The 22,756-nt window shown below is 42.0% G+C and overlaps 1 protein-coding gene across 5 annotated transcripts in view; it reads left to right on the plus strand.

Annotated features, from left to right (window-relative positions):
* HOOK3 (hook microtubule tethering protein 3) overlaps positions 1-22,756 on the plus strand; it is a 192,917-nt gene that overhangs the window by 107,935 nt on the left and 62,226 nt on the right. For 2 of the 5 annotated variants that reach the window (XM_037902286.2, XM_037902287.2), the window contains 4 exons: positions 1,060-1,164; positions 1,444-1,515; positions 5,563-5,699; positions 18,455-21,596. In XM_037902286.2, coding sequence (XP_037758214.1) covers positions 1,060-1,164; positions 1,444-1,515; positions 5,563-5,699; positions 18,455-18,470 — 330 coding nt within the window. In that variant the 3' untranslated portion in view covers positions 18,471-21,596. Of the gene's footprint in view, positions 1-1,059; positions 1,165-1,443; positions 1,516-5,562; positions 5,704-18,454; positions 21,597-22,756 lie in introns of those variants that run through there. The other 3 variants (XM_043546661.1, XM_043546660.1, XM_037902288.2) reach the window with 3 other exon arrangements.

Genomic DNA, 22,756 nt, shown 5'->3' on the forward strand with positions numbered 1-22,756 from the left:
ATGAATATCATCTATTAAAGGAGTTTTATTAAAACTTAAATGATGATTTTGTTCCAGCATATTCTATTTGACATTTCAGTGTCTGACATCACTTCATCCTCATTACCTATGCAAAGTTCTGAAGTAGGTAGAAGATAGGAGGAGGAAGTGAAGTGGCTGTGTACATGCTAGCACACACACACGTTTACTGTTAAAAAGTCTCCAGCAACTTTCTTGGATGGAATTCGAAATCTAGGCCACTTGTTGGACTCTCTCTCTTGCTTTAGTTCAATTTTTATAGCTGTTCAGATGCTACTGTGGTAGGTGCCACATATGAGCCTAGGGAGATATCGACCCATCAAACTTAATGGGGATTCTTCATCTCCCTGGCACTTCCCTCGGATTCCTGCTAATGGCTGCAGCAGAGCTACCAGGAGAAACTGACAGTGGTGCTCCAAGTCCCTGAGTCATGGTCACCTTCCACCATTTCTTTCCAGCGAGAGGGAGTCTTTGAGTGCAGGGTGGAAAGTTGAGGGAAATATTTCCTGCATGTATCCCTTAGCACTGAGGAGAATGGCTTCAGGGACGGATACCCTTCACCCTCACTCTGTGACACTGGAAGCTGGAGAAGAACTAGTTCTCTCTGACTCTATATTCTTGAGTCCAAGACATCAAGCCTTTGAGCTTTTTGTTTTGATGGAGTCCTTTAAGAGACAGCAGAGAGCAGATGCTATGGCATCTCTTAAATAGGATTCAATTTACACCACCCTACATGGTGAAGTCAGGCAGTGGCAGGATGTTCACCACCACTGACTGACCTAGCAGGGTGGATGTGATTGGATGAAAGGATACAGCATCTTAGAATAGGGTGTTCTTCTCACATTGTGTTGTGTTAAGTTTCTTAAAACCATCCCACATAGTTACAAGTACCTACTTTAAAAGACTTTAATGTTTCTTAAGACCTATCTTGGATGGTTATAATCCTTTGGCGCTTGGTGCCTTTTATGTTATCTAGATGTATTTAGTGAGATCACTTTGTGGTATTTACTTAAATGAACTGTTGTGTTTGCATTCTTGCAGGTTATCCGTACTTTAGACCCTAAACAAAACCAAGGCACAGCTCCTGAGATTCAGGCTCTGAAAAATCAACTGCAGGAACGGGACCGAATGTTTCATTCATTAGAGGTAACGATCTGTATGTTTTCTCTTGGCTGTTCTAGGTTTTCCAGATTTTTTCCATGTTTGCTAGATATGCTCTAGGAATTGTTTTGGGGAAGTGCTCGGGCCTGTGTTACACAGGAGGTCAGACTAGATTATCACAATGGTCCCTTTTGGCCTTGGAATCTATGAATCCAGGTGTTTTGGGTTCAGGCAGTGTCTGTCTAATACATATTATCTATTCTTGTCATACAGCTTTAAATGTATGGTCTTTTTGTTTTCTTTTCTTTTTTTTTTCTCCCCTAGAAAGAATATGAGAAAACAAAGACTCAAAGAGAGATGGAGGAGAAATTTATTGTGAGTGCCTGGTACAATATGGTAAGATGCTCCAAACTGTATTAGGATTACAATTGTCAGACTTTGTTGGTGGTGTTTGTGTGGCATTTATCATGAGCCCTTTTCATTTAAGTACAATATAGTTGTTTGAACAGAAAAAAAAAACTGTCCTGTGTGCACACAGACAGATGAGTGAATTTGGCTCAGTAATCTATAAACAAGACAACACTAAAAAATATAAATAATTAAAGCATGTACCTGTATCTTGTAGCTATGCTTGCCATAACTTAAAATGGACACACAAAATGCTGAAAGAGATCATGTTGATAACAGACATCAGGTTAAACATGAGTTCACAATATAAAAGTCAAGCTGGTTTTCCTTCCTTGATTGCTCACAACCTTCAGTGTATTTATTTATACTTCATTAAAATGTCTCTGAAAGAGGCTCTAGGCACTGCTTATTGACTGTTATGGTCCCCTACCATGGCAGTTAGCCAAGTTATGCATATTTGGTTTTGTTAATCAGAAATGGTACAGACAGTTTCTCCACACATAGCAGAGAGAACCATATTTGAGAAAACCAAAGGGGAATTTAACCAGAGTACAGTAATGGTGGCTATATAGGTAAAAACAACACTCCCTCCTTCCAATACATGAAGCTGTCCCCTGAAGCATATAAAAGGAATATCAGGGGGAACATGCACAGAGCCAGCGCAAGGCTGATGCACTACTTACGTCCTCAAAATACAGCATAAAGTAGGGCCACGTGCTTTGTGTAGCCCTTTGGACAGGGGGTATATTTCACCCTGAGTGAACCAGAGTTACCCATGACAGAGGGCATGGCCCCTTCAGAACCACCCTCCTGATAGATGGAATTTCTGATCCTTGTGGTATGTTGATGTCCCAGAAGGGAGCTTGAATCCCTCCCAGGTCCCTTTCCTTAAGATGCCTGGCAGCCAATATGCTCCCTCTCATGTTCATTAATTGGAAAGAGGAAACAATGCTCCACCACATCCTATCTTGATTATTTGAACCTTTGGTGTGGGAAAGCAATTTCAGATGGCTTTGCACAATTTCCTAATGTTATGCTTGCTTACTTGGAGATAAAACATCCCATTAACATTTAAAGGGACAATGACCACTTTAATTTTTTTAAATTACATCATTTTGTATTTTTCCAGTCCCCGACAGATTACCTTTCAAATAGTGTGGTCTGAAATAGTTTTGTAAAAACTCCTTTATAGTTCTAAGGATTTTTCTGCTCCCCTGCAATATTCAAAAGGCTCTTATAGAGAATTACAGCACCAAACATCCTCGAGCCCACTCACTTTCCCATCTTTTCTGTGCACGTGCTTGCCTGCTGCCTCTTCCCTTGTTCCCTGACTCGTCAATACCCTATTTGCAGGCCTGGGGAAGAATGTGCATGTGAACTCCCCCCAGAGCAGTGCAGCTGACCAGCAAACCAGTGAAAGGGTTTGTACATCAAATGCCCTCAGATTATCAAAGTCAATAAACTAGAAGGGGAAGACTCAGTCTGTTGTTGTGACAGGAATTTTCTCCTCTGTGTGACATGAGCCTGAAAACTCTGTCATACAAGCATTCACAATTACCTATATATATCATGTTAATAGTTTAGATACAGCAGCTATGGGTAAGGATAAACAAATGAGTTCTCATCGCATGACATACTTGAATAGCAGTTCACACAGTCAAAGCAATTTACAGTTTGTGAAGACCAAGACTATAACAGGGTTCAAAAAAGAACTACCATATATATTCAATCGTAAGCCGGTTCATTTATAAGCCGACCCCCCGCGCCCTCCCCCCAGGATGGATAAGTAAAAATGGAATTTTTATAATTCAGAGGTCGGCAAACTTTGGCTCCCGGGCCATCAGGATAAGCCGCTGGCGGGCAGAGACAGTTTGTTTACCTCAAGCGTCCGCAGGCACGGAGTAAACCTAAGTAAACAAACTGTCCAGGTGCACCAGCTGCTTACCCTGACGGGCCGGGACAGCAACTGGTGGGGAAATTTGGGGGGAGGGAGGGAGAGAAGCTGGGGGTCAGGGGAGTAACCCCTGTGACCACCCCCCACATGACCCTAGCCTGGGACCCCCACAATCTCCCCATCCCATCCCATCCCTTCCCACCTTAGCTGGGGCGGGCCAGGGGAGGATGTCTCTGGCCTGGCCGGAGATGCTCTGGCAGGCCAAGCGGTGTGGCTGCAGCCTGCTCCGGCGGGCGGGGCCGAGCGGCGTGGCTGCAGCCTGTCAGCCCTGGAGCTGCAGCTGCTTCGGAGGCTGGGGGGAGAGCAGCGTGGCCAGAAGCGGAGAGACTCTGGCCCCGCCTCTTCCCTTCTGGCTCTGCTGTCTGTGCTGCCTCTGCTTGCCCCCTCTGTTGGGGGGAGGGGCTGTGTCCCTCTCTCTACCCATTCATAAGCTGACCCCGTTCTCTCATGCTTCCCTTTTTTACTAAAAAAATTCGGCTTATGAACAAGTATATACGGTAGATAAATTCATGGAAGATAGGTTCATCAATGGTTATTAGCCAGGATGGGCAGGGATGGTGTCCCTAGCCTCTGTTTGCCAGAAGCTGGGAATGGGCGACAGTGAATGGATCACTTGATGATTCCCTGTTCTGTTCATTCCCTCTGGGGCACCTGGCACTGGCCACTGTCAGAAGACAGGATACTGGGCTAGATGGACCTTTGGTCTGACCCAGTATGGCCGTTCTCATGTTCTTACAAACATCATCCCGTTAGTCCTCACAAAACCCCTCTGAGGGAGAGAATTACCATTCTCATTTTAGAGTCGGAGACAGAAAGGTATTGACTTGCCGCAAGTGAATGACAGCTGGATGTAGAACCCGGGAATCCCTGATTCCAAATCCTGTACTTAAACAGCTAAACCTCCCCTCCCCTGAATAGCAGCACCCATTTGTGTTCAAAGTGTTGCCTGTTACAGATATGTCATATATGTTGGTTTGTAAATTCCATGTGGCAGAGATTTTGTTTGGCATGAATTTATGAAGTGCTGTATATAGTCACAACAGCATGGAAATAACAATCGTCTTTTTCCTGGTCCACTCACAAGTTTCTGTTGCTCTTTTTTTCTCTGAAATGACCAGGTCCCTTTAAGGCCCCTTGTTTCTCAGGCCTTGTCTACACTTTAAAGTTTTGCCAGCATAGCTATGCCTGTTGGGAGGGTGAAAAAGTCAGATTCCTAACCAGCATAACTATGCTAGCAGAAGACCTAGTGGAGATGCAGTTAGACCAGCAAAAAAGTGCTTTTGCTGATATAGTTTATTTTGTTTAGGGACTGGTATAAAGTATACCTGCAAAAGAACTCTTCTGCTAGTATAAGCTGAGTCTGCCCTGGGATGGTTTGCTGGTACAGACAAAGCCCAAGTGGGAATGCTGCTAGTTCAGCTGGCTGGCTATTCTGCAGGTCCAGATGGGTGGCTATAGCTTCAGCTGTTTCTTCCTTCCAGGTTAGGCCTCTGTTCTTCTCCACTGCCCAGACCAGTCTCTCTCTCTTTCTCCTGATTCTCTCAATTAGAACTGTCTGAGCGCGTGCTGTCAAGAATTTTAATTTTTAATCTCTCCCAGTCAATCAGCAGTCAGGAGCCAGCATGGCCAATTAGCTCCTGCTGCAATCATCAACAACAAACATATTTGTGTTTTCTCTCAGAACAAATTCCTGCCATTTATAATGTGCTGATATTTCCATGTGAGAAATGCATTGCTAAAAGTTGAGAGTTGCACCTTATTTTTATTTGAAAATAACTTTTAAAAAAAAGAGTGCCCGGGCAATGTATGGTTGCAATGTATGCAGAAAATCATGCTCAAGTATGGGAGGGCATAACTTACTATCCTTAAAACTTTTTGCTTGATTACTACAAACTTTGAAAGTAAAGCAGCCTTTTTACGCTTGCAAAAATACACATTTTTCACACAATTCTCTGGCAAAATGTCAAAGTCCCAAACAGGTTAGATGGTGCTGATAACTCAAAGGAAAGACAAGTGGTAAATGGACAACATGTTGAGTAGCATGCACTAATGTTCACTAATGAGTTTGTCTTTATTCACAGGGAATGACTCTGCATAAAAAAGCAGCAGAAGATAGACTGGCTAGTACAGGCTCTGGACAGTCCTTCCTGGCTAGACAAAGGCAAGCCACCAGCACAAGGAGATCTTACCCTGGTCATGTCCAACCAGCTACAGCAAGGTAGAGAAGCCTGGCCTTTAGAAAGGAATCAACCCTGTGATCCAGGCATACTTTGTTCCACGTGACGTTTCAGGAAATGCAACTAGCATCCTTTCTCTCTTTTTATTCCTTGTTACCACTGTTATTTCTCATTTCAGGAAGGGGATTTATTATGATTTCTCATTGTTTTAATGCCCTTCATTCTTATTTTTTTGGAGTCGTCTTCTTTCTCTTTAAATGTGCCAAAATTTTGAAAACATCCAGAGGAGTGCTGTATTATAATGGAGTTTTTTAAATTTGTATGAAGTTGTCATCTCTTACCTAATGTCTGACATAGGCTATGTAGCAAACATACATTTTCTGTCACAAATGGTATATGTGTGCCTACGTGTGTTACTATCGTTTATAAGACTCTCTTCGTGGAAAGGGAATTAGTCTCCTTTTTACTATGTAGTAATCTGTTTAAAATAGCTGAAAATCCTTTATAAGAAATGCAAAATTGCTGGATAAAATTGTTATAAAACATGTTTCCTGGGGGGGAGGGGGGAGACCCTGCCACCCTAGACATTAGCATAGGTGCCAACTTAGCTACATCCTGTGACACCTGATGTGGAATGTTTACAGAACAAAAATGAGTTTCTCCTTTCATGTGAAGAGGTTGCTCCTGTTCTTGGCACTTGGCATTTAATAGGGAAGTAGGATGATTTGGAGACCATTCTTTCATTCTTTTTCTCATAAAAGGCTTCAGATCTGCTTTTATTTCTCCACTGGTATTGTCTGTTGTTTGCTGCCACAGGTGAAATGTTTCAGATTGTTCTCCCCACTCTGGTTGGTTGAGTATATCCAAAAAGAAAGATCAAGAAATATTTGTAATGCTTTAATGTGCTACAGCATCATTGATTTAAAAGAAGGCATTTATTTTAAAGCTTTGTAATGGTGGACTAACCATACATCAGGGATCAAGGCCCAGCTGAATCTTGTTGAGGTTAATGTATTCAAATTGTCATCCACCACTGAAAGATTTATTTTTAATATGTTAATTAGGAGGATGATTATATCAATTGCCTTACTAATGGTAGCTGTGCCTTTAGGCAAGTTTGTTGCTTACTCTATTGAAAACTCCATTTGTAGTCTAATTCTTTTAACACATACCTGTCCATTTATATGTAGCATCTTCGCAGCATCTTCACTTTGATTGGTAAGACAAGTGAGTGGTTCTCACTGCTGATATTAATTTAGGACAGATACTCCTACAAAGTGCTGAGTATTTCTGAGTGTTCTGAATGCCCTAAATTCCCAATAACTTCTTGAAGCGTTAAAGATGCTCAACACCTAGCACCTCTTAGGATCAGCCCTTTATGGATTTATTAGTAGGGGAGCTTCGTATGTGTGTGTTTTGTGACATCACCTTCAACATAAATCTTGCTCCTGATATGGTGTGCATACAATCTAGTTTCTAAGTTTAAATTTTGTAAAATTATTTTAATCTCTTGCCCAATGCAAAACTTTCCTTCCTATAAATCTCTTCAAAAGTAGCTCACCTTGGCTTTTTTAAGCATTCCAAGGTATATTTTAATCTAACCTTTTGGTTTAAAATGGTCAAAGGACCCTGAAGGACCAGTACACATGGATTCAAAGACAGTGACATCTGTAAGTGCTGTTTTATTCTAGAGCACATCCAACTGTTCATACCTAATCCATTTAAAAATGGCCACTAAATATATGTTGAAAGCATTTATCTTGATTCTGATTTTCCCAGCAATACAAAGAACATCTTCTGACGTCCATGAGCAAAATGTTTGTCTTTTATTCCAAAGAGATAGAAATAATTGTTTAGTAGTGTTATATGTAGAGTAGTGATCAAAAAGACTTCATAGCTATTGTCTGCTCTCTGTACTGTGCCTAAAATTAGGTTAGGTAAGATATCTCCTGTAGTATGTGTAAAGCTAACAATGTAAAGGCAGTTCAGGCATAAACTGATATTTGCCTTCCTGTATTTTGTTGAGAAACAAAATGCTAAACGGACAAGTTTCGTAAGTGCCATCTAGCAATATGATTATTCAGACACACGTCTTTTGTGGAGTTCAGACTAGTCACTTTAGGAACCTGTCCTGTGCGTAGTGTGTGTAAGGGAGCAAGAGGTAGTCAATGTCCCTGAATAAGTATGTACAGCATTTTTCAGCCCCTAGGAAGGAACCCAAGAATATTTAAGGCTTTATTTTTATTTTTGTCTGTCAGGCTCTTCCTTTGCACCACCATCTGCCAAAATCTACTTGTGAATGAAGGGGGTTCCAAAACTGTAAGGGGGAGGCTATATCTCCAAGTTTGTCTACTAAGTCCATTTAAGATTACTGTTAATTAGATGTGTATCCGAAAGAACTCCGATACAATTTCCATCCTAAAATTAAACAACTTGCTTTTGTTTTTTAGTTTTTTCTCTCTTTTCTGGCTCCTTCTCCCCCTCTTTGTTGCCACTGGTCCCTCGAGGTCTACTTTTTTTTTGGAGCCCACTCTCTTTTTATTTTGGCCTTCCTCTTCCTTTCCCCACAAGATCAGATACTATCTGAGGTGCTTCCCATAGTTCTTTCTGAGCATCTGAGTGAAATCTGCACTATCCTGTTGAGTTTTATGCTGCTTTTACAGAGGACGCTGTGTAGATAGGAACAGCAGAGACTAACACTGAGTCTGTATTTTGCTGCTGTTTTGGATAATTACAAGTTTATATGAAAACTGCCGTCACTATTTCTAATACCATAAATTAGTACTAAATAAAGTACACGTACAGTACTGCCCTGCTCACCTAAAAATGTTACTTCCCTGATGGGAGAACTAATTTGCATTCCTGCAAGAGGTAAACACCCCTTTTGGGCAGCAACACTTTTAGCTGATAATGACAAAAGAGCTGAGCAGTCCATACGAGCCCTTTCTGGGGTTCCTAACAACTGTGGCAATGTCAGGCAGGCACCTTCTTTCTGTAAGCTTTGTATTAACTAAAATAAAAGCAAACAGTCTAATGCGTAAGCAAGTCCACAAGATTCCAGACTGAGACCACTACTTTACAGTGCTGTCAAGCAGTTGGAACTTAACTTCTTTTATATTCAAGGACATGTGTGGATTCAAGCTTGTAAAGTGCCAAGCATGTGATACTAGATACATAATAAAGAAGAATATTAACAGTCCATTTTTTCCCTAAGAATACTTAGCACTTGTGTAATGCTTTACATTTTTCAGAGTGCTGTATAAACAGTAACAAACTGATTTTAAAGTTAACTTTTAGCCAAAGTGTAGCACAAAAGAGAAGTCTAATATAGAAATACACATTTATAAACGTTTTAAAATGAAAATAATACAAATAGGAAATTGCCAATTATTTTTTCACTGTATCCTTCTTGATATTAAGCAAATAAGAATCCTTTGCAATTCTAGTGTCACCAGGAGGTGACTTCAGTAATTTCTACATTCACTTTAACAAAAATTGCTAGCAGTTTTCTATTCCAATGGATTGCATTAGGAACTTTATGTTCATTAGTGTATGAAAGGGTGAAATTTTAAAATCCTGTTTAGAACTACTCTACCTGCCACTTTCTAGCATTGAGTTATTCTAGCATTCTTAACATTGAGTGGTATGTGCAAGTTGCTAAGATGCATTCAAATGATTTCTGCATTGTTTCAATATTCCTCTACATCACATTGTCTACTTGGCAGCTTCCCGGTTGATTTGTAATAGTTTTTTTTTTATTTGCTTTGATTCTTTGGCTTAGATGTAGTAGTTAGATTATACTTTATCTCACCACTCCCTTTAGACAGTGACTCTGAGGAAAAATACCATGAATGTGTCTTTCCAATTTTTCATTTTCTATGAAACATACTTAAAACAACTCCTGGATCTGATGCCTTAGATTGAGAATTTTTCTCTTTACTTTTAGTCTTGGAGAGGATTGGGAGGAAAAATTTTTTGCATTCATAGGGCCAAATACTTAAATCTGACTTCAAGTAGGTTTGCATGGGTGTAAATTGAATTGAATTTGGCCCTTTATGTTTTACAATGTCTGTAATTAAAATAATTAGATCTCCCCAAAATGATTCTATATAGGACTTAGGCAGTCACATACTTACGGTGTCATCTACAGCAGTGGTTCTCAACCAGGGGTCTGGGGCCCCTTGGACCACCAAGCAGGGCCAGCATTAGACTCACTGGGGTTCAGGGTAGAAAGCCCTGCTCACCTAAGCCCTGGGCCCTGCCACCCGGGGCTGAAGCCTGAGCAATGTAGTTTCGTGGGGACTCTGTGGCATGGGGCCCCATGCCATGGCCCTGCTCGCTACCCCCTAACGCCGGCCCTGGCTTTTATAGGCAGAAAACCAGTGGCTGTGACACAGGTGGGCCGTGGAGTTTTCATAGCATGTTAGGGGGGCCTCAGGGAAAAGAAGGTTGAGAGCCCTGGTCTACAGTGTCTCAGAGACCTGGATTACTCTTGGTGAAGCCTCTTCTCAACAAGACCTAAAATGAGCTCCCTTGCACTGGACAGCAAAATGACTTTCAACCACCCTGCCTTAAAATTACTGCGTTGCCTGAAGCTTGCATGGGATTTTCCCCTTTAAACTGAAAAGGTGAATCTAATTATCACGAAATTGAGGAATTAGATTAATAATGGTTTGAGCGAAGTCAATCCTAGCTCAGCCTTGCCCACTTCCCTGCACAGTTCTCCCAGCACACTTCACTTTTGGGAATAAAATCACTTCTCCTGCCTACCTGTCTTTTCTCGTTAAAAATAGATACAGTTTGGCACGATCTGGTGTGCCTGGACATGTGAGCCCATCACATTTCAAGGGGAAAATCTTGACTGAGTCAGAAACACCCCGACCTCATGTTTGCTGAAGACACTAAGCCCCTAAAACAAGCAAAAAGTGTTGCTATATGTACGCCACTGGCTGACACTTTCAGGGAATTGGAAGGCTTCTCAGCAATTTTATTTCAGATCCTAGTTGGGTCTTGTGGGTCCTCGGCAGTGGAACGCCTCAAGCATGAGCAGTTGACATTTCTTCCCTGTCTGGAACTCAGGAAGGCAATTGAAGCTTGTTAGTGACTCTGCAGCCAAATCTAGGTGAAAACAAGAGGATTTTTTTTCCTCAGCTGAAAAAAGGGAGGAAGATCTGTTCCAAGGTATAAAACTCCAAGGAGCAGTGTGTTTTTCTTTGTAAGATTTTTGCTGCTATTTGTGCACCGTATGAAGCAGAATACTGAACACCTGGGCTCCTGGAACTGATTTAAGTTAGTTTTTGAGTTACGGCTGACTAAACAAGAAACTCCAGAAAGGTGCTTGTTTCCCATCAGAATAAGGTTGTCTTTTTCAGCCGTGCCAACCTCAGATTTTTCCCATTTGGCACAATAGATCTCTGGAGATCCACTGCAACCAGCACCATACCTGGAGAATTTGAATGCTGCTCTTGTTTTTCCTTTCTTGACTTTAGTGTTTTCATTGGAGATTGAGACATGAGCGTCATTTTTAAAATTATCCACTCATTGAATTGGACAGATGGTGACATTTAACAAATAAAAGTGGACTAGAAAGCCCTAGAAAACTCTTCTAAAAGCAATATGCATTGTTTCCCAAACTGCACTATCCTACAGGACATCAAATTAACACCTAACAGTGGATTCAAGGCAATCTAATTGTTTGATATCAAAAACAGCTGATGGGTCAGAAACCGTTCATGACGAATGCTCTATAGTCTAGGTGAAAGGCTGATCCTTTTGATATGTATGGGCATTTTGCCACTGATCTCAGTGGGGCCAGGTTTTCACTCCACATTTGAAGAGACTTGCTGAGATAATGGGGTTTCTCTAAAGTGGTTCTGCACATTGGTTGGTGCTAATGGAGAATTGGAGATTTTCTCTGCTGCTGTTCATTGTGTACGTGAAGCCACTTGGAGAACTGACAAAGGAGGCATAGCCTGACATACTATATGTTGATACCACAATTTAAAGTAAACCCCCATCTCATGGGTTCACAGGAATTCTCTCTCAGTGCTGTTCTGTTGCCTCAGATTTCAAAGCGGGTTTGAGACAGCTGGTTGAAGCACTGTCCAGACAAAATGAAAGTGTTACTTATAGGGGAAGAGATGGGACAACCGGGAAATCATATGTATTTGGTGGCAGCCTTATTTACTGCTAGGTGCTGGCGTGTTTTGCAATTAGGCAAATTTTTGAACAGATGCTAAAGGTTACAGTTAGGGAGAAATGGCTATTTTTCATCTTCAAAAAAGTGGACGTTTCAGCCTTTACTTCCAGCTGTGGATCCTCAGGACAATGATCTCTGCTTTTGTGGTGCCAGTTTTAGGGCCACCATTGAAAATGCACTGAAAGATTGCAGCTACTTCAAAACTTAACAGCATTCAGGTGGTCTCTTCCTGGAGGAATCTGTGCTGCCCACAGTTCAGAAACTGCTTATTATTCAGACATTATGCTTCCATATCTTGCTAATTTATCAGCATTATTAAAAACCTGTCCTACACTGTCACTGTTATAACATGGCATGGTAACAAAAATGCCAAAGATCTGAATTGCTGTGACAGAAATAATTACACAGGGAGATAGTAATAGAAAAGATGAGTAAACTAAATGTGGCACTCATCTTACAAAAGAAAGCAAGCACTTGCCTTACAATTGCTATCCTGCAAGTGTAACTTGAATGCCCCTAATGGCATACATTTTAAGAGAACACAGTGGGGGCTGTCCAGAGGAGTTTTATTGGGATTAGGGTTGGGGTTATGCCTGCTTTCATTTATCAACTTTAGTGAGAATCTGGGATGAGAAGTGAAGAACATGGTGAGGCAGAATATTTATAAAGTGATCAAGTTTCTCAAGATCCTTACATTGAAGAGCTATTATTAATAATCAGTAGTATTAATACATTTGTAGAGAGCCAAATGGGGAAGTGTTGGAAACACCAGTGAGGAAGGAAAAACCATTAGAAGTAGGAATGAGGAAGATAATGAAATGAGATTCAACATGGAAACATGCAAGATAATAAATCTGGAGAAAATATATCCAAAGCACATACTCACTGGATGCAAATACTTGGGAACGGCATAGTGTAGGGGTGATAGATGACAAATTGCAATGTGACACAGAAGCTAAAAAGGAGAGTGAGCCATTAATTCTTCCCAGTTGACACCGCAACCTTTAGTGTCCTCAGCTCTTACATCATTCTGAAAAATAACATTATTTTAGCCGTAAGTAGTTCATCCCGCCTACAGACAATTTCTCAGATTTTCGGTGGGCTCTGACCATTTCCAATACAGAGTTCTACCCTTCAGAATAGCCACAGCCCCCAGAGTCTTTACCAAGGTTTTGTCTATGGTAGTAGCTCACATCAGATGTCATGGCCTCCTCGTCTTCCCTTACATCAGTGACTGATGCCTCGCTGTCAAATCCTGCCATGAAGCCTTTATGTCAATCTCTGTGATGCTCCGTCTCCTTTTCTCACTGTGGGTCAGCGTGAATATCGAATAATCTGTTCTTACCCCTGTGCAATCTTTGAATTTCATCAGGGCAACCTTGAATTCTCACTGCAAAGGTGTAGTTGCCCACAAATAGGTTCCAGACCATGAATGATATCATAGTTCACATCACGAGCAATCCTAGGGTAAAGGTCAAAACATGTCAGACCCTCCTTGGCCACGAGGCCTTGTACACCTATGTCACTCCATTTGCAAGATTCCGCCTTCATTGCCTACAGTCGGTTTGCTCCTCAAGTCATCATTCCATGAACTTCACACTGACAGTTCCCGCCAAGGTACTGTCTTCCCTCCTGTGATGGACAAATCTTCATCACATACGTGTAGGGGGGTCCCCTTTCTCCCGTCACCACCAGACAAGGTGATCATTACAGATGTGTCTCTACATATGGGCAACCACACGGCACAGGGAATGTGGACATCTCGAGAGTCCAGAATGCACATCAATGTCCTGGAACTACAGGTGGCACGGAAGGTATGCAAGTCCTTTTTTCCTTTCATCTGCTTTCATCATGTCCTCATAATGTCAGACAAAACTACAATGGTCTTCTACGTCAGCAAACAAGGGGGAGCGAGATCTGCCTCCCTGTCTACAGAAGCAGTCAATCTCTGGAACTGGTGCATCAAGAATCAATCACCCTGTCTGCAGCCTACCTTTCGGGGATGCAGAATATGCTCACAGACTCCCTCAGCAGACACTTTACAATCGACCATGAGTGAGAACTTCATGACACTGTGCTCCACAACATTTTCATATAATGGGTGACCCCAATCAGGAATCTGTTCGCTTCCCAGGCCAAAAACAAAAGTGCCACATTTTGTTCGAGAGGAACCCTCAGTTACCACTCCTACAGTGACACTTTCCTTTCCTGGTCATACCAGTTCAATTATGCCTTCCTCCTGCTACCATTGCTGCCACGAGTGTTACTCAGGAACCGACAGGACAGGGTAACAGTTATCCTGATCGCCCCTTTCTGGCCCAGACAGTTTGGTTCCCCAACTTCCTGCGCCTGTTGTCTCCCTTCCCATTACTCTCCCAATATTCCCTGTGCTCCTGAGCCAGTGTAATGTCAGGATCAGACACTCTAATCCACTAACAGTTCTACTCAGGGCATGGTATTTGGATGGTCATCAGCCCTAGAACGGGTGTGCTCCTCGGCTGTGTAAGACATTCTCTCTTATAGCAGAAAGAACTCGACTAGGAAATGTTACCAATCTACTAGAAACACTTCTCATCCTGGACACAGCATTCTGCCAAAAATTATGGGTATTCCACTCATCCTAGACTATATCCTGTCTTTAAAGACATCGGGCCTGTCCCTCAGTTCCATGCAAGTCCACTTGGTGGCTGTTAGTGCGTTACATCCCCCTATGGAGGGCAACTCTATTTTTGCACACTCGCTAACCAGTTGATTCTGGAAAGGCCTGATAAGGACTTTCCCACCTCCTCAAAAGATGACACCCCCATTGGACTTGAATCATGTCCTTTCGGTTCTAACACGGCCCTCCTTTGAGCCCTTAGTGACTTGCTCCGTGTCCATTCTCTCCATGAAAGCTGCCTTTCTCATAGCAATCACATCATCTAGGATGGTCGGTGAACTTGGTGCAGCGATGACAGATCCTCCACACCTTATATTTCCCAAAGATAAAGTTTCTTTACACCTACACATCAAATTTAAAGTGGTTTTGAAATTTCACCTTCACCAATCCATTCACATAAATGTTTTCTTCCTGAAACCACCTGCGTCTGCAGAAGAGCATAGGCTCCACTCCCTAGATGGTCAGCAAACCTTGGCCTTTTGCCTACAGAGAACAAAACCATTGAGAAAGTCCGCAAGGTTGTTTGTTGCTACAGAGGAGAGAATCAGAGGACAAGCCATCTCCACCCAGGGAATTTCCAAATGGATATCTGATTGTATTCTTCCCTATCAGCTCTCAAACTTCCCCTCTCCCAATGGGGCTATGAGCACACTACACAAGAGCCCAGACCACTACTGTAACATCTCTTCACGATGTACTCCTCCCAGACATCTGTAAAGCACCCTTGCGGAGCTCTGTACACACAGTGCAAGACATTACAACCTGGTACAAGACTCGGCTGCTAATGCCTCATTGTGAATGGCGATTCTCCACTCGACCCTACCATCCTCACCCTCCACCTGCTTCGTACTGCTGGTCAGTCACCCACAGTCGAATACAATAGGGACTGTCACTTGAAGAAAAAGAAGAGTTACTTACCTGTAACTAGAAGTTCTTCAAGATACGTAAGTCAATATGTATTCCACTACCCGCCCTTCTTCCCCTCTGCTTCAGATCCTGATTCGGCGGTGGCAAAGGAACTGAAGAGGTGGTTGGTTCACCCTGCCTTTCATCACCTTGGTCAGAAACACGAGGCGAGCCAGGGTGTGTGTGCAGACCAACTGACACGGCTTTCAAAATCTCCGACTCCAGACGTGTGGTGCACCTGTGTAACCCATAGTGGAATACATAGAGGGACCACACATCTCGAAGAATCTCCAGTTACAGGTATGTAACCTCCTCGTCCTCAGCTGCTGGAAATCATCATAACTCCTTCCTAGCCGAAACAATGACACATTCCAGCAGCTGAGGATCTGCCCCTATATCTTGGATTTCTCCAGTCTTATAAAACGGTGCTGCAAAAACAAGCTGCTGTTAAAATTGTAGAAAAATTTCCTGCTGTTTAAATCTTTCCTAGAAGAAGTTGTTAGCAGATTCTTTTCTAGTAATAAAACGTGCACTATTCTAGCTGGAAGGGTAATAGCATCTCTCCCTCTCTAGGACCATAGTGTATTCTGTAACGTCCTTGGCCAGACTTTACCCGTTTTTTCAAAGGACTCCCACTAACACCTTGAAGAGTACATTGTTCTCTCCATTCTGTTAATGTGCATTGGCTGTGTACCTTTATATTTCACTTAGTCCTGTTGTACAAGTAGATTTGCATTATCTCAAATTCTGATGAGAGTAAAAAAACAGGATTTTCCATTTAAAGAAGTAAACTCTGATCTCAGATAGCTTTAACATTTTAACTTTTTATGGCATTACTAAAATTAATTGTTCATTTTATTATTTCCAATCATCCACACCCCAGTGTGCAGGCTCATTTAGCAGTGCTTGAGTGGATAACAATGCACTTCATCTAAGGGATGTGTTATTCAAAACACACTTTATCAATATTCTGCTTTGAATGCATTCTTTAATGCATTCCTGATTTTCTTTCACTTAATTTGTTACAGTCTGTTCTCTCTGTTGTGTGCAATTTCCGACTTTCCTAAATAAAAAGTATTCTGGTTAGGCGGAAACAGGTGAGAAGGGAGGCGCACAGGAAGGTCATTTTGTTGTTACAGAAATTTGAAAGAATACAGGCAAGTCTCATCTTACGCGCATTTAACATGTGCGAATTCAGCTTTGCACGGTCGGCAAAAACAAAACAAAAAAGAAAAAAAAGAGAAAAATAACCATTTCAATACTGTACCTGTAGTGCGGGCGATTCCGCCTGCGATTACACTAAATGTAATTTTGACTATACGCGATTTTCGCTTTACGTGCTGACTACGGAACGTAACCCCAGTGTAAGATGAGACTCGCCTGTACACTTGTATTATGTGCAGCAAACTTGAGTTACTGTATTCTTTTGGCTTCCATAGAATTAAATCATCAGCTACAGGACTTGTGCTGTAGTTATAACTTTTGAAAGAAATGTCTTAACTTTTAGTCATAAAAATATTTTCTCTAATAAATTAAATCCAGATTTTCGTGCCACAAGAAGCATTATTAGAATCAGGTACTGATCAGGGAAATTCTTAGAGAAAAAAACCAAATTCACAGAGCATGTCTTCTATCAGAGGATAGCATTTGCTGTTTACATTGTGCTGGAATTATTGAAAATCAGAATGAGCGGACACTAGAAACAAGTCTCTTTCCTATTCTGTATATTTCTGCAGTAATATCTAAAATTTGCTTTTGATCAAAAACTTATTTTAAATCAAATGACTAAAGCTTGTTAATGTAAGAATGTGACACGGGATGTGCATCAAACAAAGGCTTGCTTTGGTGCAGCTAATCAAAACTAATGCTTAATCAGAATGCTTTTATCTTGTAACACTATCTGGAATTTCTCTCAGACGACAATGAAAATTATAACTCCATTGCCTTTTTCAATGGTTAAAACTCATGATGTGAGAGAGACACGTTTTTACATCTGGAAATGTTTTTTTTTTTTTTTTTACTGATTGTGCTCACAGGCAGCAAAAATGAGTGAAACTTGTGGAGGCCAATTTCATAACTATTCCTTGAGCTTCGTATGTGTCTGACAAGGCATTCTGCACTAAGGTGTTGGGTATGGCCACTTGGGTACAGATCCCCAAAGGTATTTAGGTGCTCAGCTTTCATTGATTTGAATTAGGTGCCTAAATACCTTTGAGGATCTGGGCCTTGGTCTGTTACTAGGAGTTGTACAAGACTCCCTTTTAGGATGTCTAAACCAGTGGTGCCAATTTCAGGTATTTTTGGAGGGGGGCAAGGGTGCAATTCCAGTTTCCCCCACCCCCCTCCTCCAGCAGAAACCCCGTTCCTGTCACTCCTAGTTTCTTCACCCCACCCAAGGTCTTCCTCGGCTCCAGAGTATCCCCTCTCTCTTACCCACACCGTGCATGAGTGTTTGCTGCCAGGACTCGCTTTCTCAACAGACTCCCCTGAGCTCCGCCGCAAAGGAACTCCCACCCCATGTGCCAAGGCACAGCACCATTTGGCCCAGTCGCCTATCTGTGTGGAGTGGCAGCCTGGTTAAATTTCAGCGCCGTTGTCACGATTCAGCTGGAGCAATGCTCTGGACCACTCCGGCAGCAGCCGTACTGTTCTAGTGTAGGACCACTGCTTAAAAGTGGCCAGGCCACAGCCATCCCCAGCTCCATGGCCTGTGGGGCTTTGACCAAATGCAAAAAGCTTGAGGGAGGTTGGGGACAAGTGATCCTCCTCCCAGTCCCCCCCCCCACCCCAGGTGGCAGCACTGATCTAAACCAAGACTAGCTTTTGTTCCTCCATTCAGCTGTTAGCACATTAATCATATTGTGAATGCTTTTAGTCACCTTAATAAAATAGCAGTTGAAGCCCCCTTGACCTAGCTGAGCTATAACTTGACACAGCATTACTAAACTGCTTAGAAAACATTTGTTTTCATTTTTAACAGTAATGAAATGTTGGCTGCTTTTTAACTTTCTTCTTTATTTTTTTGTTTGCAGTGATGTGGTTGCATGACCTGCAGCATTATTTATCAAACAGGGACTGTTCAGTGCATGACTTGCTTTCTGTCCAGACTGCATAACCCAAAACTTAACCAGTTCTACCACTTAAGACTCATGGCATCTGATTTCAAAGAGAGAGATCCACTTGCAAAGAAGCTTGCCATCTTGGGGAGTGGCTTTACCATCTCCCTCTTCCACCTCCCCTCCAGAATAAAGTCTCCCCAGGAGACTGGGGCCAGGGAAAAGCCAATATTCAGAATTCTTGAGAGGGTATTTGGTAAATTGACACAGTTCCCTTTCAGCACTCCGTTTTTTCTGTCTATCCACTTTGACTACTTCATTCTGATTATTAACACACAACCTTCTGCTCCATTTCCATTTGCTAAGCTAGACAACAGCTAGTCTTAATGAGGTCATAAATGTATCTTTCTGATCATTCATCTGTTAAAGCTCTTGCACATTTGAAGGCTCTGCTTTAATCAGGTTTTTAATATTTAAAGTAAAGCCAAGAAAGTTTTCTTGCAGGAAAAAACTATTACGAATTGTTGTTTGACCCTCCCATGTTCCTTAAAAAATAAGCAAGGTATATCTGCTAAGCTCCAAGCCTGGACAAACTATCATGCAATATTTTATTTACAAACATTGCATACTTTCTTAATATGTATATACACAGTAGTTTGTGACTGTTACATTTTTCTCTGTCCATTTAGCTGTGTCATCAGTTTCTTTCAGTAACATTTTTTTCTATCTGTGTACAAAAGTTAAACAATTCTAGAAAGGAACATGAATGGAGATAACTAGTATAAAATCAGTCTACACTTGGTGACTTACAGTATTATGCAAAATATCCTTGCCAGCTTATTTGGGTTGTTTATATTTTACTTGTACTATTTGAGTTGTCTTTTTCTTATCCCTGTTTCAGTTATTTCATTTCCATTTGCACTAGCATGCCTGTTTTTTTGTATTATGAAGTATTGCTATAAGATTTGCAGTATGTAGACAGTATAACTCAAAATGCTTTGTTCTGCCTATATTGACTAATTTTAAAAGCTGCTTATTTAAAATTTTAAATTCTTAAATATCCACATGTTTGTATTACTGTATTTTCATTTTGTACTTGGACAGACAGCACTGGCAAGATACAAGACATGAGGAAATGCTGTTTTGTAGTATTCTAAGTTCATGTGTTTATTGTGTAGATACTGTCGTTTTAACATCTGGGGCAAAGGTGAGACCTTGTAAGCCATAGTATTCGCTAAAAAGCCTCAAGAGAATCTGGAATCATTAGTACTGTACATTGTTCCGTTTGATTAGAAGTCCAGTTCTTGAGCAACCCCACGCTTCCTACCTAGATCTCAACCCTGCAGAAACTTAGACATGTCCTTAACTTTACTCATGAGCAAATTTAAGCATCAGAGCCTTAGGGGCAAATTGACCCTGTCTTTGTGCCTGCAAAGCACTTGGGAGGCTGGATAGGGGCAGCACATCCCTTGCTTGGTACAGAGGCCTGCTCTGTGCACCCTCCTTTCACATCAATACACAGGGATAGGTGGGGCAGGGCTGGAGGAGTATTGGGCCCCCCTAGTCTCCGTAGCCTCTTCAGAACCTGTAAGGAGCATTCTGTTCAGCACCAGGTCCAACTAGCTAGGGCCTGGGCTCTCACCTTGCCCTTAATAGTCATGTGTAAGTCCCAGGCAGCCCTCCCGGTCAGATACACCCCGGGTTTGATCAGCCTGGAGGGAAACTGCACCAGATCTGGAGGCGGTGATGTGAGGAGTGATGCAGGGGAACATGTAGCTCACTGTCCCTTTCTCTGCCCTACAGCAATCACTGACTCTTCTGTGGGGGCCAAAGGGAGATTAGGACTGGGGTCTCTGCAGGAGGTAGGGGAGAAAATAAGGACTGGGATGGAACTGTGTTCCTTATTCTCTCTGCTGGAGGGCAGAGCAGGATGACTCATCCCTCCACATTCCCTCTCTTGAGGGCCATGCAGGAGGTTCTTCAGTCTTATGGGATCCAAGTACTCTGTCAGGAAGGGCTCTCATCACTGCCGGGGGAGCTGGGGGCTCATCTCTACAACCTCCCAGCCTGCTGGGGCAATGCAGTTACAGATTTCACCATCCGGGGAGCTCAGGATGTAGGTGGCATCAGAAGTGTCACTAATCTGTCCCACACAGAGGCCTTAGGATCTGATCGGGGTGGGCCAGGCAATACTTGAACAATGCACAGCAAAGAGCCCCCTGGGCCTGGTATGTGACATTTCAGCATTAATAACCGTAGATCCCTTGCTAGGAGGTACTGTATAAACATGCCTTCTCTCCTCGTTGGGAAATGGATGAGTGGCTTTGAGCTGCATTTTCCAACTCTGTAGTGCAGCTGGTGATGTCTTCCCCAACCGCTGCTGGATATCGATGTCTCCAGAGTTGGTAGTTTTGGGCTGGCAATGCCATTTGACTGTCGAGGAGTTAGACAGAGACTTCTGGAGTAGTGGCTCTGGGTGTGTTGGAGCTGTTCTCCCCGCCACCAGCCTGGCTGTGTAGATTAGTAGTTTACTATTCAAGCTGTTCTGAAGCCAAGGCATTTGTATCTTCCTGAAAAGTTTTTAGCTTGACATAACTGTTTGAGTCTACTCAGTGCAGTAGAGAAATGTCAGATTGAGCTAGTAACCTCAAGTAAATGTGCTGTCTTTCTTTTAATTAAGTTATCCTAGCATCTCTCCCCCAGAGGGTGATCCCAAGCATGTTTCTAATGTACTAACCGGATGTGTGCGTAAGAGACTGTTTTATTTTCTCAGTGGCAGCTTGTTTGACTGTCCTAATTTGTGTTGACCAGTTATCAAAATAACTGTTTGTGAAATTGTCAATAATATATTTTCTGTCAGAGAATGGATTTCTAGAGTGTGAACGCATTAATTTCCCTTTTCAGTTCACCTATGGATTCTTATCCTGTAACTACCAGATTGTCATGGTAGTGGCATTAATATACATATCTGTAAAAAGAAAAAATACAAGATAATGGTCAGAAGAATGCAAACATTTTAATAATGTTTTTCCCAGTCAAATACAATAATGCTTCCAAGGCTACAAAAAAGTGTACAGTTGTTAAACAAGTTGTAAATAAAGGCTTATATAAAATGGAATATCTTGTTTTTCTGGTCTGTTACTGTATTAGAGAAAGTGCACAAAGTGAGGTTTCTGTTAAAATTGTGGGTTTGTTAAATCTGAAGCTGTCCTTTGTAATAAGAAACTAGTAGTGCCATATATTTTTTGATTGACTGAGATTATTAAATACAATTCAATTAAAACTTTAAGGCTTACTCATTACAGGGTCTCAGAGCTGGCCCTACATCCCACCACACAGGGACCTTTCTCGCCACCCTCCAGAAGCACATATATTTGTACAGTGTGTCTGAGTTCTGTACGAAAGGTGAACTTTGGGTAACAAGTCCATCCCCTAAAGACTGCACAGTAAAATTACAGAACAGTGAGGTAAGCGGTCATTAGTCATAGCTGGAATGCTTCACTCAACAGGTAGATTTTCAGAAATATTGGCTAGGAGGAAAAGAGAGACTTAACCATATGGGGCTTATGGAAAGCACAAAGTCAGGCATGAACTAAAGGAGGGCGGGAGAGGCCGGAGATGAAGTCAAAACTGTAAGCATGGACAGAATCATGGAATGAATTGAAAGTGAACACAAGCTTGAACATAACGTGGAAAGTAGATGTCAGTGCAGATGCTCAAGAAAGGGAGATGATTGTGACAGCAGGGGTTGGGATGGTCGAGGAAGAGGCCAGAAGAGAAAGTTGAGGTAGTGAAGAAATTACCAAAATTTAGACTGCAACAGGGATTGGAGTAACAAACAAATTCTGGGCAACAATATAATGGAAAAAATGGTGTGTTTTGATATCTCTGAAGAATCAAAAAAGATTGGCTAATAGTCAGTGTTTCCAGGGAAGACACAAAAAGTTCCAAAGAGACAAATTTCCAAGCAAAGGCCCATAAAATATAGTTCTAAAAATGTCCTTAGTGTACTCCAGAAATGTCAATTTGGCTGTTAAGATATCCTAGAAAAGCCAGGAAATGGTTCCAAATTTGTGCCAGCGTTATATGAAAAATGTCTGAATGTTCCCTGTGTGCTCAAGACAAGGCCAAAAAGGTCCTCAAAAACCACAAACATCCAAATATCCAAACTTACATTAGAAATGGCCTCTGAGACAAGACGAAACCCTAGCTCAGAGTTGTTCCAAAAGGTCTGGATGTTGGCCTCAAACAAACTCTGAGAGAAGTCCCAGGAGTGTC

This window comes from Chelonia mydas, chromosome 5, assembly GCF_015237465.2.
Source record: "Chelonia mydas isolate rCheMyd1 chromosome 5, rCheMyd1.pri.v2, whole genome shotgun sequence".
Taxonomy (NCBI): domain Eukaryota; kingdom Metazoa; phylum Chordata; order Testudines; family Cheloniidae; genus Chelonia; species Chelonia mydas.